General features: G+C 36.5%; 1 protein-coding gene across 3 annotated transcripts in view; it reads left to right on the top strand.

The window, feature by feature from the left end:
• The window catches only part of LOC119642517 (long-chain fatty acid transport protein 4-like), a 60,356-nt gene that overhangs the window by 31,872 nt on the left and 14,572 nt on the right, over positions 1-13,912 (top strand). For 2 of the 3 annotated variants that reach the window (XM_038041665.1, XM_038041666.1), the window contains exon 2: positions 4,379-4,435. The exons of the other annotated variant lie outside the window; for it this stretch is intronic. In XM_038041665.1, the coding sequence (XP_037897593.1) occupies positions 4,379-4,435 (57 nt within the window). The remainder of the gene's footprint in view (positions 1-4,378; positions 4,436-13,912) is intronic. 3 annotated transcript variants of the gene reach the window in all.

Raw genomic sequence — 13,912 nt, 5'->3', positions numbered from 1 at the left:
TGTCGTTTTACGTATACCGAGGTGCCCGCTGTGGGTTCGTAATGGTTCTCCCGCAAAATCTTGGTCCTCACGGGTGTTAGCACGCATAATTTCCATGCTACTTCTCCCTCGTCCACGTTGCTCCGTGGAAAATGGCGGTATAACCGTCCGTCGCTAGCGATAAAGTCCGGAAATTTCTGCGGTTCTATCTGAACCTCTTGTACTACTTGGCTAGCCACCGGCATGCTACGGGTGGCTCGGTTTGTGTCACTACGCGGTTGAACTTCTCGGGTGGTTGTCGGGAAAGCGCATCGGCCACCACGTTTCTCGTTCCGCGCCAGTAATGGATTTCAAAGTCGTACTGCTGCAATTCCAAAGCCCATCTGGCCAATTCCTGTTGTTTCCTTGCCGACGCCGCCAACCGCCTGTCTGGGGTTCTCTATATGTTTCTTGGGGAGCTTTGCGTGACGCATCGCCCGTCGGGATCGACTTTAAATCGTTGGCGAGCTCCATTAGTTTGGCTAAACGGCTAATGTCACGACGCCGTGTGTACAACACGTATTCTGGTTGTGCGTTCATGTAAATTCGCTCTAAGTTTTGCTCCTCCGTCATTGTGGTATGTCGCACCAAGTCGTGCAGGCCCAGCACGTAAACTTGGAATTTTTCCATCGGTCGCTGGGTGCGTCGGCGAATATCATTTTCGATCCGGCCAAGGTGTCGCGGTGGTAGGAAGAACCTCATAAAGTCAGCCTGGAACTTCTCCCAGGCTGTCCAGTGTTGATTGTTGTTGCGGTTTTACGTTAAGCCCCGGTCGCACAGCATTACCGCTATGGCGGCGGGTAAACGGTCTTTGTCGATTATGGCTCGGACAGCTCTTCGACCCGTTCGGGAGCGGTTCTCTGTTGTCGGTAAAGTTGAGCCCCCATCTGCTGACTACTTCGATGACATGCCTCGTGTTGGTCGCTGTCGGGAAAACTCGATGTGCTCCGCAAATCGGAGCGGCGTGCTCGTCGGTTTTCTGGTGTCGTTGGTTGTTGTCGCGATAGTGGAATGGGTTGCCGGTGCCATTTTGTTGTCTGGCCCCTGCGTCGTCACCGGTACGTGCAGAGTTTTGGGATTCGTCGGCGGGTGTAAGAATACCATCTCTTGTCTATTGGTAGCTCGTCGGCTACATTTATCGCATGCGATGCTGGAGAGAGCGATCGCTGCCTGGTGAGGGCCTCAAGCTTTGTCTGTAGTTCTAACAGACGTGTAACGACTTCGGGTTTGTGGTCCTGGTTTCTTAATTGGGCCCAGCGCCTCCTCATCTCTGGCACAGTACCCGTAATTTCCAGGTCGAGCTCCCCTGAACAGGCTTGGAGCTCGTCCGTATGCAAGGAGTTAACCCGTAACGTGGACATCATGTTATCTATGGGGCAGCTTCCGGATGGAGTTTAGTAGTACGCAGGCTTAACTAAAGTTAATAATAAGGGTAATACGCAATTGGATAATTTCTTGGATGCTCTGAATATTATTCTTTATTGTTTTTTCCCTCTTTTTTCTTTTCCTTTTTTTTTCTTTTTTTCTTTTCTGTTCGAATGTAACTTCTTTTTTTTTCCTTTTCTTTCGAAAATACGTTCTGCTTTCTTCATAAGTTCGATTATCCTTATAGTACAGGGAAACCTTCGGCCTATAAGAAGCCTTTCAACGAAGAAATGTCCATTCGCACGTTACCTTTCTTAATATTTGTAAACGAAAAATCTTCCTAAAAGTTTAAAGAAAATTATTTCTTTGGGTTTGTATAATTTAATCTTCATTCAGAGGGAAAGGACGTCGGTCCCCTTCTAATTTGAGTTTTTTCCTTTGCAAACGAAAAATGTTTTCCAATTATCTTGTTTAGTGTTTTGGTTTAATTTGTATCTTTAAGAATTTCAGCTGCATAGATTTACGAACTTTTAGGTTTTTTCTTTAAATCAAAATTTCGTTATTGATTGAAGATATTCTCGTTCAGTCTACTATTTATCCTTGAATGGCGGCCCATATTTGTTTCTCACAGTATTACTATTATTTTATTTATTTTATAACTTAGTGCTGTTTTTTAAATTTTGTTCGATCTTCGGAATTTCAATTTCGCGACTCATCAGAATTTTGTTGTTCAATAGCGATTACTTAATTTCCTTTTTTTTGCAAAAATCTACCTCGTCAGCAAATATACATTAAAAAAAAGTTTTAACTGAAAATCTCTTTTGTTGTCTTTTCCTTCACATTACCGGACGATTGCACGCCGTATTGAGCGGCTTTGTTTAGGGTGTTAACTAGCTTTGGAAAGCTATAGAAGTGGAGTAGTGGGGTTTTTCCTTTGGTTTTTTTTTCGAAATTCGTCAGGACTTTATGATGCGTACTAAGCAAATTCCAAAATGAGCACGGACGGAGGTCGTTATAGGCGATACTTCTTGCTACGAAAGGTGAGAGCAACGAAAGCGAGATATGGTTGTGTTCTTGTTTCACATTTTAGAATTTCTTTTAGTCTTGTTGTTTACACAAGGTATTTAGTAATAATGAGATAATATATAAGATTGGCTGCACGCCGAACACCTTAACCACTGACATGAAGCATTGGCTTTTAGTAGCAAATGCTTTGGCGCACACCTGAACTAGCACCCCTGTTGTTGCTGCTTGTTGTCGATGATGTGGTTGTTATTTCCGTTGGGGATGATAGTGGTGGTGCGGGCGTTTGATTTTGGTTGACTTGCTTTGGTGTGTTCTTCCCTGCTGTTGCTGTCTTTTTTCCTTTGACGTTTCACTAGTACTCGTTATTAATTGTAGCTAATTGGAGCTAACTTTCCAAGCAGAACGTTGATCAAATTTATACATTATGGAGTTAAATTTTCTGGTTGCCACTTAAAATATTGAGGAGTTGAGTGTTTTCGTAAAATGCCGCACGCACTTAAAGTTCAGTTTTTATATTTTTTCTAGGCCTGTAAGAAAAGAACATCGTTACCAAAAATATTCTTTGATTACCAAAGGAAAATTTACGTGATTTTTAGCACTTCTTTGCACTCCGTAAATTTTCTTTGCCATGAATCCTTTGCGGTTATTCGTTGCGGTATTTTGTCCCTCTTTTTCTTTATTGAATTGGCTGGTTTTTATGTTTTTCTTTTCTTTGTCTTTTTTGTTTTTTTTTTGTTTTACAGTACGTTCTTGTTTCACTTGTTTGCATAAGAACATTAAACTTTATAGTTGCCAAAATTGTTTTTGGTAGAATTTTCTTCAATTAATCGGTTTCTTTTATTTCCGCGATCAGCCACTTGCTTCTTCTTTGAAATCTCACTTAGAATGTCTCCTTTCGCTCGTATCCACGCACACGGCTTCAAACGGCACCGAGGTTGTAGTTGCCAATTCGCCTTCAGCAGTGTTTCTTCTCTTTTGTACTTTGGCGCAACGGTTTTTAGGCGACGACGTTGCGGTACTTTGTTTACATTGGTTCCTAAGGGTTTCAGCATACACGGCATTGTTGTTACGTGCTCGCAGCAAGCATATTAATTCCTTGCCCTTTTCTTTGCTTGTTTGCTTGTTCTCACCCTTTTCCAATAACATGACAATTTGAAGTCCCTGCTCGGGTGCCACTTGTGAGGGCTTAAATTGCCCGAATCTGGTGGTGGCATTGCTCAGCTGGCCAGGTTATCGATCAAAAAAATTTTTTATTTTGGTTCTTTATAATATTCTTCATTTTTATTGTTTAATATTTCACAATCGTATTTTCTAGTCTCAGCTTACAGGACGTCTGCTCGCTCTCGACGTTCACGACCGACTCCTTCTAAAGCCTAAACTCAACTCCCTTAAGCTTAACTTACTCTAGCTAACTCTTAACCTAGTTTTCTTGTCCTACTTACTTTTTAGTTTACTCTACTTCTCTTAGCCTACTTTAGCCTACTCTTAGTCTATCGTAGCCTACACTTAGTCTATCAGAGCGCTCTTATCCTACTTAATCTGTAACTTATTCTAGCACTCCTCCCCACCAGAGACGGAGAAACTGTGAGGCCAAAACGAGGTCCGACTTTGGCTCCTCACAATGTCTTCTCTGTCTATTATATGAAATCCTCGTTTTAATCGTAACCACCATTAGATTTTCATTTTGCATGTTTTTAAATGTGGCCGACGGCATATAAGCAATTAGGAGAATCGTTATCATCTTTGCTGCTTTGAGCTATACACACGCGATCACGAAAAGGTGTAGATCTATTGTTTTAAGAAATACCACAATTATTAGCTTCGCCCATTTAAAAAATGCACTAAAAACTAACTTACTTGTTCACTTATATATATTTTTTGCGCACGATTATATATAAACAAAAATTTTTTCCTTTTTTCTGCATATTCATTTGGACTTCATTGGTCGCGAACAAAAATTAACTTACAGATACGTGATTACTCCCCAGGTTAGAAGAAACTTGAATGATGCTCAGCAGGAATTGAGGTAGGAGAATAGTTTAAGATGGTAGTAAAAATAGTTTAAATATTCCAACTCAAGATGTTCTGTATATTTCGTTCTAAGATATTGAAATAGCATCTCCCCTGTACAAATTAACAAAAATAAGTTTACAGCGTAAATTTGTTAGAATAAAATATATATATTCCAAGCAGTCATAAGCAAATATAATAAAAATGTAAGAAAACACCGTAATATAAGATTTTACATCAAGTTTAATCGCTCGGACTATCTCAAAATTCTGATTCTTTGTGTTACTCTCCGTGTTCAAAATGTGGATATGTATTCACATTTTTGTTCTAATACGTTTGTATATATTTTTTGATTTTCATACATTTTTTGGGTTTCAGTTGAATTATTTTGATTTTGACCTACATTCTTATCTTGATATTGATGGTTAGCTCTGCCATCTTCCAATATTTGAGTTCTGCGTTCAGTCTAGCTTTTTAATACCTTTCCAGGTGGCGAATAAGAAGAAGGTACATTTTTAGAACCGATTCAGTTGATAGCAACTTTCTTACATTTCTTTTGTAGTACGAGGAATATATTTTAAGTAATTTTTCTATCTATGGTAACAGTTGGAGCTTGGGATGTTTTATTCTTTTTTTCATAACTGATAATAATAATAAATGACATGCTGAAAGGCGGCGTGAAATTGTGTTCAGACCTGCGTTTCGGATTTAAATGTGATGAAGACTTCTGCGACAATTTTCAAAACTCGATCATATGATGAGTCAAATGTTCCAAGTAAATGTGCGTCCACTTATCTCAGAGCAACATTCCTGTGCATCATTCCAGGTCAACAAATTTATTATTTAAAATTTCCAAAACAAAAAGTTGCTCATAATCGTCGACAGAAAACTGGATTATACTTTAATAACCATATATATATATATATATATAAAACCATAAGTAGCAATATTAGACGCATCTCTTTTTTATACTATTTAGTCTTACAACATTTATCCTAGATTTATTTAATATTCTTATTTAAAATTTGCTTCGAAAACTCAAAGAAACAAAATTTTTTTTGTAACAAGTATTTTTATATTTTCGACGAAGAAATTCTTTTGTTAATTTTCCGAACTGAGTCTTTCATCTCATTTCTCTTTTATATTTAATCCAAGGCTATCCTCATCGAACTCCTCAATTTTCTTCTACTCATAACAAATCTCTCCTCTTTTTACCCTGGATTGTCCCTTTTCATTTTCTCTCTTCTGTTTGCTTTGATCTGTCGATTAAATAAGAATTGTGACTACCAAGTCAGCGTTACCGGATTCAAAATTAAGTGCGGCCTGCGACCATACTTTGTCGTAGCTAGAAGGAGGGCACTGAGCCGTTTAAGGTATAATATTTACCGAGTGAGTATAAACACATTAGTCTGGAGTCACTACTCTTTTCTATCTCTTTCTTTTTTCCCAGTTCTTTCTATTCCTCAACGTGTTACACGCATAGGGCCGAGTGATTGATCATATTACAAAAAGAAAAGCCGAGGCTTATATTTCTCGACTTTGAGCTTTTCTCACCATCGATTCTAAAATTGCTGCCGAGTAACATACTCAATATACATTCCACCAATGCATTCCATACAAAAGCATATTCCGTTTACTCGACGCTGAGAATCAAAAACCGTTTTCATTTCTTTCTTCCCCACTTCCTCATATTAATTTTCAGCGAAATGTTGTTCGGTTTTTTGCATACAAAAGGGTAAATTTTTATATATATATTGTGTAACTTGTCAAGTAAAGAATGACTTTAATAGTGATTGAATATTGAACTAAATGCAACACAATAGAAACAATAGGAAGAATTGCTTTAAAGGAAAAAGCAAGAAAGAAGGATACACAATGATAGAACGTTATCGCGAGTTTATCTAATCGTTATAAAGTTTTCATAATTATAGGGGAGCATTTGGTTCACTTTGCCCTTGTTTTGCCAATAAGCTGAGAAGGGATGTGGCTTGAAAATTGATGAAAATTGAATGTTTTTCCCCTTTCCTGCGCAAATTTCTTAACTTTTTCTAATTCGATATTAGAAATGAACTCGTCGAGGCTTTTAAGCTATGGAGTTCCAAAGTTTACCCGTAGTATAGAACATTCAGCAAATGTGTATTATAAGGCAGTGTTACGACTCCTTCAATCAAGTTGACGTATCCGCTATATTTGTCATCGAACTGTGGGCTTAGGCGAGTTTAGGGTTTGTATTCACCCAAGAAAAGCTGCTCCAATTTGCTTGCGACTAAATGTTTGCTCCTGACACAAGTCTTAGTTTTCATGAGGAAGTACTTTTTTTTTGCCTACGTTAACGTTACAGCACATATTCAAGGTTGAAAGTCTTCTATCTAGAAATAAATCCGATTTATTTTTCTCAAACTTTTTTATTGGTTTTCTGTTTTGTCGGACTTTTTCTTTTGCAAAAACTCATTCGTTGCAACTGTCATATCCAAATGTTCTTTTCATGATGAAGGACGACTGATGCATTTTCTTGATTATGTATAAGCATGTATATAACCATAGCATACGAGAAAGGTGGTGACCTTGTGCTGTATGTAATTCAACTTTCATCACCCGTAACGATATACCCTGGTTGTTTTTTATGGTCTATATTATGGTATCCAAGACACAGGCCACACATTTTTCTGTAGCGGGTATAAAAATAATTATCATGTCGTTTTGGTACGTTAAGTAAGACACTTTATAATTAACATTGTGAACGTTCAAAATATTGCTCCAGCAAATTTGAGAGTAGCCAAACATAAACCTACGCTAAGAATTAAGGAGGCAGTTTTCTTTTTGGTTTATGCTTTAGAAATTTTTACGTCTCCAATGCGAAGAAAATTTCCTATTGCTAAACCAATACTATGACTACGCCTTGAAAGTCACAAACCAAATACCAATTCCAGACATTTAATATTAAATTACTTGCGTCTTTTTTCTCAAAATATTCCACGATGTTGATTGAGTTGCTGCACGATACTCTCTTACTGGCTCATGCGCTTACTTTACTTACTTTGTTTTTTTCAATTATTTATATACTTTTAAGACATTATATTGCAATTTACTATTGGAAAAATAAAAATATAAAATATTTCTCTCTGTTGCTCGAAACTTAATTTTCTGTAATCATTATATGCATACAGTATGTGTACAAAACGGAAAAAATCGGTTACACGGTATTGAAAATTATTTTTTTTCGTTTTTTTTTTGTTCATGATAGCGAACTTCGAATTTTGTTACTTCAGCGGAGAAGTAATTGTACGAACTTCGAATTTGTTACTCTAGCGGAGGAGTGAATGAGCGAACTTCGAATTAGTATAAATATACATTTAATCTAAATCTAGGATCAGATGCAGTTTTATTTATTTATTTTATTAATGAAATTTAACTATTTTGCTGAGGTTTTGTTTAGCTTTATCAATGTTCCAGGTTTTGTTTGTTGTTCCAGGGATTGATTTCTTAATTCTACGCGTATTTCTCAATTCAATTAATAAATGCTGCCAAGTTTAAGTTCCGAAGAAAAAAAAGAAAAGAATTAAAAGTTTTTTCATACGATAGGTGCAACAAATGATGAGACCCGCTCATTTAATTACTCTCATATTACTGCGAATCGAGGTGAATAAAAATTACAATTAAGTTTTTGAAAATCTTCTCGAATTGGCAGTTGATAAAAGACAACACAATCGCAAAGTTGTCAAAAATTAGAAAAAAGTGATGTTTCCTTACCATACAATAAATGAAAGATATAAATATGTGAACACAGCAAAATGAAATGTCTATATGTCCATATGAGCAAAATTGAAGTGGAACACAATCCGCCAATTGCCTCAGAAAGTGCTGCATCTTTTCCAAATAATCGAACATCGCGATGGTTATAGGATGTGCGAAAAGGCGTAGCCCTTTTAATTTGTTGCTGTAATTAGTCAGTTCGAAATCTAATTTCAGGAGTTTCCTTATGTACACGAAGGCAAAAGGCACTATAAATGTTAGGTGCTTCCATTTTTTGGCCATTTTTTCACTTGAAGAAGGCATTTATTAAGAAAAATTGATACGATATATGTTGGTCAAAATATTCCGATTTGGTGCTTCAGGTAGTATGGGTCACTAGAAAAAACATACCAAATTATGCAAATTATGTGCTATACAGACGGAGTTTGGACTTTTTTCTCTTTTCACAATTTCTCTCTTTAATTGAGCTACTATACGTGCCGACAAAACAAGTAAATAAGTAATTTTTTTGCCTGACCTCGTCTTTGCGCAAACCACTGCGTCTGTAGAGGTAAGGATAATGTTCTAGACTCTTTTGAATTAAATAGTGGTACATTCTGCGGGACTGAGATATTTGGAGTGCCAACAAAAATAATCTTAATTTTGATAACAGTTTGTATGCTAGAATAACCAGGATTTAATAATTCAATTTTCATACATTTGGAGTAATAATCAATCAAGTAAATACTGCCTGCTCCTGAATTCCAATATATTGCAATGTGGATCGTATACAACAAATTCTTGTTTTATGTTCCAATTTTCGAACGTAGCACACAATTCACAACTTGATACGATATCTCCTATGTCCGCTGGTATATGGCGCCAAAAGTCTATCTACCATACAAGACTTTTGCGTCACTGCATGGTTGCATGACCTTCGTCCAACAATTGTAACATTCTATGTCGCAAACTTTTTGAAATCATTCCAGTGTTTTTTGTACTGTCTTTGGAAGTACAATAAGGTACAACGCCACCATGGATTTATTTTTTGCCTTTATAGTTTTGCCTTTTATTTCTTTCAAAACATGGAAAACAACTGTATTCGTGACAAAATTAGTTTACAATACAGAGCGTCTATATCAAAATTTATTAATATATTTTCATTAGGAGGGAATCTGCCGATTCTATCAACTATAAGTACGTATTTACCTGACTTGTGTATAACATGCAAATCGTAGCATTATAAGCAGGACCTAAATTTCAGCAAAAAAAGACATATTTGACGATAGTTTCTTTGAACTTTCGTTAAGGATACGGAGGCATGCGCCATTGGGTTGCCTTCACGCATAATGGTGGCAGCTACCACAAATTGGGAGACATCAACTGACATTATTAATTTTTTACGCGGATTAAAATGCGTTAAAGCAGTTGCTCGCACAATTTCTGTTTTTAAATTCTCTTCCTGATGAACATGATCTCAATACCACTAACCGTCAGTTTTAAGTAAATCGCGTAAATTTTCAGTCTTGTTGATAGGTATGAAATAAACGAGTCTAAATAATTTACAATTCTTAAAAAACGCCATTGGTAGGAGTAGGCACTTGTAATATGACTTTAATTTTCTTCATGGTCCTATACCATTTTCACCAAAAATGAGACCTACAAATTTTATAGATTTTTTAAACAATTTTGATTTGTCTTTACGAAAGTTTTCCTCTGCACATACTAAGACTTGTTCTAATATTTTATCATGTTCAATTTGGTTAGATGTGTGTTTTAGAAAGCCATCTATGTAAAGCCGTCTATGTCCTCAAATATTTTAACCATTTCTACAAGAAACATTTCGGGTGCGGCATTAATACTGAATGGCAATGTTAAGAATTGGTAGCTTCAGAAGGGGGTTTTAAATGTCCACAAGAAGAAAACTCTGTTAAAGGCACCACCCAAATATAAGTATTGGTACACAAATTCCTGAACTTAGCATTTCTGAGTTTGGATTTACAATCTTCAATGCCGGGAAGGGAGAAGATATTGCTTTGTTTAGCGGCCGATGACCCAACTATCTACGTAATTTGTCAATAATCTTTTTTACTAAAACTGCAGAATAGACCCAGTGGATCTTCTATCGAATTTATTACATTATGTTGTTCCTTCCTGTAATAAAAATCGTATTTTACAAGTTGGTTCAATAATGTGAAACACTTGGTTTTAATATAAACATTAACTTTTAACTCAGTAAATCCATGTGAATTTTCCTCAAAATTGGTGTCATAAGAAACTTTCTTTACTTCATTTACTTCTTTAATTAATCGTGTATTATTTGTCGTTTAAAGACCAATTACGTTTTTGCGTGCTATCGCTATGTCCAAAATATAAGATTATTGGCAATATTCTTCGTTTCCTTATGAAAATACCAATTTCTTACCAATTTTTTCGTAAATTTTCCGACGAAAATGTTATAAGTTTTATGTTTTTTGTAATATATTGTTCACATTCAAATTGCTTGTTGTGTGTTTGGACACAATATTAATCTATGCATCAGTATCCACCTGAAATGCAGTCACCTTCCCATTAATGTCAAAGCTTAACTCAACATTCCAATCGGATTTACATTTTAAAGTTTCTGTTGTCTTTGTTGCAGACGTTGAAAAGACCGTAACTGGGCACAATATGGCCCAAATATAAATTCTCATAATCATTTTCTTCTCGTTAATATATGTTGTAACGAGTTTTCTTGGGCGGCCACTCCAAGGTTCGTTGCAAGGAAATTTAGAATAAAAATAACCCGGACCTTCGGGGGGAATGGTGTACAGACTGCTTGATTTATTATTTCCTTTTTACTGGAGAGAAGTACAGCGATGGGTAGAAGCTGGCTATGGCAAGGAACCAGCGAGGTGACCCGACTTCTGGTGTGACTTCCACGTGGTACGAAATTTATTTCTATTTATTATTACTTGGTTTTCTTTTACCTATCGCGGAACACTAGAAAAGCGGAAACGTGGCCAGTGTCATAGCGGCCTTGGCCCGGCGGTTCGTCCCTGGTTGGTATGTGAGTACAAAAAAAAATAAAAAAAAAAGAGACGCCTGCCAGTTCTTTAGGGATGGCGGCTAAAAAGCTGAACCAGCACATCCCCTATCCGTTAAGTCAGTTGTCCTGAAAGTCCTTCAGGGATGGCGATTAAAAAGCTGAACCAGCACATCTTCTATTCGCAAAGTCAGAAAAAAAACTCTCCGTAAAGGTCAACTTGTCAAATTGTCTGTGGGTACTTATCTAGACGGCTATGACACCAAACTGAACGATTCTGTGCGACGTGCTGCTCTTTTATAGCTAAACCCTCGCTCGCTTGTCCCATTGCCAACATGTTCTAGGTGTTAACATATGCTTAGGTGTACGCTTAGCTTAGGTTGGCTGCAGTCGCAACCTTAGTTACGACTTGCATGATCCTGCTTATACATAACTTACGTCTAGCTTATCACTATGCTTGTTCAAATGTCCGCTCAACAGACAACCCAGCTACCAAATCGCGTGATTCAACCACCGTTATGTATGTGTGTGCTTGTGCCTTACTATGCCTTTGTGTTTGCATACGCTTTGCTTTGTGTGTTTCTAATGTGCTTGGCATGTGTGATCGTGCCTTTGTGCAGTTCATGCATTGTCGTATGTTCTTATTTTTCCTACCTACGTACTTACCCCTGTAAGTTTTGTATGCCCTAACGGTGCTACACATTCTGCGCATTTTACAACATAGAGATTTTTGCTGAAGTTTGTTCGTTTTGCATGTATAGATTTTCTACCTAAGGTCAGTTCTGCATGTTTCGTTTGCCCTAACGGTGCTACCAGCTTTGTACAGTGCTGCTGCAGTTTCTTTGTGTGTATCCTACTGCGTTCATACCGATTCGATTTTACTTGATTGTATAAGTCGGGTTGTCTTCTTATACAGATTGGGCTCTTAAACCTTTGCTTTCCACATTTGAATTCTCATTTACGTTTGGGTTCCTGTTTACGTTTGAGATCTTATTGAGTACTTATTTACATTTGAGTTCTTATTCACATTTGAATTCTAATTTCCCCTTGAGTTCTTCTCTTCATTTGAATACTCATTTACATTTGAATACTTATTTCTGCTGTTAAAAATTTAGACTTCTTACTTGTATTTATACTTTTGAGTTTTTACTTAGCCTTTCATACATTTGAGTTCTTAATTTTGTCATTACACATTTTGAGTTCTTACTCGCGTATTTGTATATTTGAGTTCTTGACTTCTGCTTGTATACCTATTGAGTTCTTGAATCTAAGCTTTTATACATTTGAGTTCTTGACTTATGCTGGAGGAGGTTGTTCATGCTTTACTATCCCAGACAGACGTTTACAGACAGCCCGGACTGACATGTGGTTCGCTGTGGGTAGCTATTCAGGCTTGTATAACGTAAGGAAGCAAAATCGCTTCCTTACAATGTATTTTTTATATGACGGTCACGTGCTTGATGTTTTTTTTTCACTGCGAGTTTTTAAAACACATTTTAGGAAATGTTCCGTTTTTGCAAAATAATCCATTTTGTAGTAACAGCAGGTCAAGAAATCTAGTGAATTTGATCAAATCGAATATATATAGATGACTCAATCCTTATTTCGGTTTGTTACAAAAAATTTTTGGCGCAGTGACATCACTGAATGACTAATTTCAACTTGTCGAGCATTTTTTTGCCGAAATAACACATCTGGCACTATTTGGTGACCTTTCCAAATATTTAATATTTTCCTCTATAAGGACAGAGTACCGAGGATAAGTCGTTCTTTTGATCCACTAAATTTGTAGATTATACTCAAACTTCTTAAACTGGTAATATACTTGTCAATTGACTTATTACAGCTGCTTGCCTTCGGGTGGAAAAAATATGTTTTCTCATAACTTCGTTAACTATAGTTATAAAATAGATCATACTTTCATACTTTATTGAATCGATGTGTCTATTAAAGACATTCAAAATATCCAAACAGGCAGGTGACGGCAACAAGGCAACTTTCATTTTCTCACTTTGCTCTTCTAATTGAATACTCGTATGAAAGCTTCAAAATGCCATGATTTTTCCATGATTTTGCCGCTGCTAAGTTGTTTTAGTTTATATTAACGGGGTGCCGTTTCATTGTTATGAGGGTAAACATTTGTTATGGAGCTGGACTTGAAGTTTTACTTAAAGATTTATATGTAGTCGTTACTAGTTTTGTACGCTTTGCACGACATAAATCCTTAACTGCAGATAATTTCAGCGTTCTAATACTTTATTAGAATTGTTTTACGCATCTGAAACCATTTATTATTAATGTTTCGATTCAAAGTACTCGACATAATTACAAGTCATTTATAGATTGTTAATCGAATAATTGCTATATTTTAAAACATTATTATGACTAGGTCGTTAGTGCACATAAAGATAAGGGATGATTTAATAGCGGAAGGGAGACTGTTAGTGCATGCAACTTAACACTACAAAATAGGTCCTTAGCTTAGAGGTAGGACATTCATCAGATAAAAAGAGATAAATTAAAAAGCACGTTTAAGGGTCTACCACGAATGTAGGAGATTAACCTTCTAATTAAGTTTGAAGGAAAGCATACGATAATTCCCCTAATTATAATTGGAGTGCGATTCTTTCATAGGTTATAATTAAATCCGTGTAAAAAACTCATTTGTGCGCCTTTACAGAGGATCTTCAACGTATGGATAAATTAACAACAATTGCTTTTGTGGACCGAATTTGT

This window comes from Glossina fuscipes, unplaced genomic scaffold (genome assembly GCF_014805625.2).
Source record: "Glossina fuscipes isolate IAEA_lab_2018 unplaced genomic scaffold, Yale_Gfus_2 224, whole genome shotgun sequence".
NCBI classification, from domain to species: Eukaryota; Metazoa; Arthropoda; class Insecta; order Diptera; family Glossinidae; genus Glossina; species Glossina fuscipes.
This window is presented reverse-complemented; position numbering and strand designations above follow the sequence as displayed.